At 35.3% G+C, this 3,176-nt stretch overlaps 1 protein-coding gene across 1 annotated transcript; it reads left to right on the top strand.

Annotated features, from left to right (window-relative positions):
• The first annotated feature begins 643 nt into the window (after positions 1–643).
• On the top strand, positions 644–1,684 carry LOC106462045 (acanthoscurrin-2-like). Its single transcript, XM_013921922.2, has 3 exons — positions 644–691; positions 796–1,298; positions 1,579–1,684. Exons 1-2 carry the CDS (start codon positions 680–682, stop codon positions 1,276–1,278), a joined length of 495 nt encoding a protein of 164 aa, XP_013777376.2. The 5' UTR covers positions 644–679; the 3' UTR covers positions 1,279–1,298; positions 1,579–1,684.
• The last annotated feature ends 1,492 nt before the right edge of the window (positions 1,685–3,176 follow it).

Genomic DNA, 3,176 nt, shown 5'->3' on the forward strand with positions numbered 1-3,176 from the left:
GAAATATGAAATACTGTAAAATAATCTTCTCAAACAGTGGTTACATGTTTTAAAAACTAGAGAAGTAAAATTGAAAGTTTTTTTGAGGACTCTGGGCTGAAAGATTACCAAACTTGCACAGCTCTAATGCAAAGACAAAAGTTAGTATTGATTTGTATAAATTAAATGAAATATAGATAAATAAAGATTAGCAATAAGCTAAAAAATCGTTGAACGTTTTCTGTTCGTTTGTTTTATCATTAATAAAAGTCCATATTGACTTGTATATTATGAAGGTCATCTATAGTTTTCATACTTAAACTGGAATTTCAAGGAGGTACTTAATATTACGCATTAGCTAAATGTACAGCAAGCTAACGTACAAATACAGCATGGTGACCCTGGTGCTTTACTTAATGTTAATTATTCTGATGCAATAAAATATACAAGATTTCTAAAGTTCTAAATAGGAAAAAGAAATGCGTGGACATGTGATCTGCAAGATAGGGAAAGAAGAAAGAAATAGTTGACCACCTTCAAAGTAAGGTGCAAACTATGGAGAGAAAGAGAGAGAGAGAGTTAAACACATACAGGTATTTGTCAACATGCATTCCTTTACAATAATGTGAGGGTATAAAAGGATTTAGAAATCAGCTAACAACACATTTCTCTCTAAGAACTAGAGACACCACCAGAAACCATGAACACTTTGGTAAGTTATAATTTATTATAGAGGCAAGTTTAGCCTCCTGACGTTCAAAACTGTTTAAATTATATCAAAATATAAAACGCATTCTTTTTGTTTCTTTTTACTAGATTGTTTTTCTCGGTCTCCTGGCCTACACCCATGCTGGTCTGCTAGGCGCTGGTCTTGCTGGTCGAGCTGCTTTTGCTCCGGCTGCTTTTGCTCCGGCTGCCTTTGCTCCGGCTGCTGTTGCTCCCGCTGCTGTTGCTCCTATCGCCGCTTTTGACGCAACTGGTGCTGTTGCTGCTGCTCGGGGCTTGGCTGCACGTGGCGTTCCCGTAGGACGAGCAGCTGCCTCCGTTACCCGTATTAACCACGGTGGTGTAGGTTTGGGTCTTGGCGTTGGTGGCTATGGACTAGGACTGGGAGGTGTTGGCATTGGCGGTTATGGATTAGGACTGGGAGGTGTTGGCGTTGGTGGTTATGGACTAGGACTGGGAGGTGTTGGCGTTGGTGGTTATGGACTAGGACTGGGAGGTGTTGGCGTTGGTGGTTATGGACTAGGACTGGGATATGGCTATGGTCTCGGCTTAGGAAAAGGTTTATTACATTAAAGCCTCTGCTCTGACTTAAGGTAAATATTTTCAAATGAAACAAAGTCATATTTACGTCATTATGTTTTCTTTTGATGGCTATCAATTTTATTGTCTAATCAATACTAAGTGAGTAATATTTAAGAAGCCGAGTGTTCAGCATAAGAGTAATTCATAAAGTGTTTTGATAATCACTGATGAAAGGTTAAGTCTAAGAAAATAGGCTTTGTTACTTTTTATTTACGGTTTATGAAAGATTGATAAATAAGGATAAACAAACGCATATTTTGTTTCTTATATATGTCTTTATGTACATTTCAGTGTTATCGATCTGCTGTCGTCAACTGAAACTTTCTGTGTTAATCCACTGATATTTGGGGATGTAAATTAATTCGTGTATCTTCTTAAATAAACGTTTTCAAGTTACTGTTGTTGTTTTCAAACTTTTTTCTCCACGACACTATAACCACAATATAAATTTGTTGATAAAACACGAATTAGTATTCTATGTTATTGTTAATTGGAGATATTTTTGTTTCCACACAGTAGCAATTGTTTGAAAAACTGTATTCATGTCACTTTATAGCCCATACAGTAATTCGTGTAACACTGTTTTTTTGTTTTTTTTGGCGAATTATATACAGCTAATAAAAAGTATGAATTTCATGCATAAAAAATACTTTTACAAATTGAAATAATAATATTTCGAAAATTATATTCACAAATTCATTTATTAAAGTAATTCAATTATAATGACTGTCTTGGATGGCTCTAGCATAGAAGAATTGTATCTGTGGCTTTCCATCACAAATAACGAAATTTACATTCTTAAAATAATCATTGCATTAGTTCAACCACAGTCTAATACGTATGAGTTGTATAAAAATGTAATAAAATGGGAATTATTACATGTTGTAACTGTTGTTGTGCGCACCATTACATGACAGTAACGCGTTACTGTGCAAGGTTATTTGAAATATTATATTTGTACGGAGTTTGTAAAATAATAATTCAAAGTTTGAGTTATTAAATTACTACTTTTATATTGGCCTTTTACGTAGATATTCCTTTAGTACATTATTATGGTAAGTTAGTTCAGATTCTAGATTGTAGTTTATGTAGTGTGTGTTTGATTCCGTAGAATTGAAGTTTGACTACACATGTACATAAGCAAATTGTACATATAAATAAAACATAACATAAAAATACCAGCCCGTCATGGTCAGGTGGTTAGTGCCCTCGACTTACAATCTGAAGGTCGCGGGTTCGAATCCCCGTCACACCAAAAATGCTTGCCCTTTCAGCCGTGGGGGCGTTATAATGTGACGGTCAATCCCACTATTCGTTGGTAAAAGTGTAGCCCAAGAGTTGGCGGTCGGTGGTGATGACTAGCTGCCTTCCCTCTGCTAACGCAGATATCCCTCGTGTAGCTTTGCGCGAAATTCAAAACAAACAAATAAAAAGTTTAAAATTTAGACTCCGTTTAGAAAGAAGCACCACAATTCAGTAAAAAAATAACACAGTTAATCTTCTATAGTTTGATATTGAACAAGCCATGCTTGAACATTTAAACCAAAACCAGTTAAACGAAAATCAAAAATGATCTACCCTGAGAGTTCAAACCAACATCAGGATATTTGAGTGTACTAATAGATACTGAAAAAAAATTGCTTGCACGTTACTAAACTCAAACACATAATAAATGGATACACTGAGAATAAGTAAACAACATAAAGTCAAAACAGTAGTAATAAGCCACAACACCATACGACTGCACTTAGGGCACACCAAAATTCAATACCCTTAATGGGGAGCAAAAACATTATTTACAACGTGGAGTGGACTCCATTACAATGAAAATACAAAACGACAACAAAAATTAATATCACTTTCTGATCACAGCAAGCTAACTGCATAAA

Source organism: Limulus polyphemus, unplaced genomic scaffold (genome assembly GCF_000517525.1).
Source record: "Limulus polyphemus unplaced genomic scaffold, Limulus_polyphemus-2.1.2 Scaffold1081, whole genome shotgun sequence".
Lineage (NCBI taxonomy): Eukaryota > Metazoa > Arthropoda > Merostomata > Xiphosura > Limulidae > Limulus > Limulus polyphemus.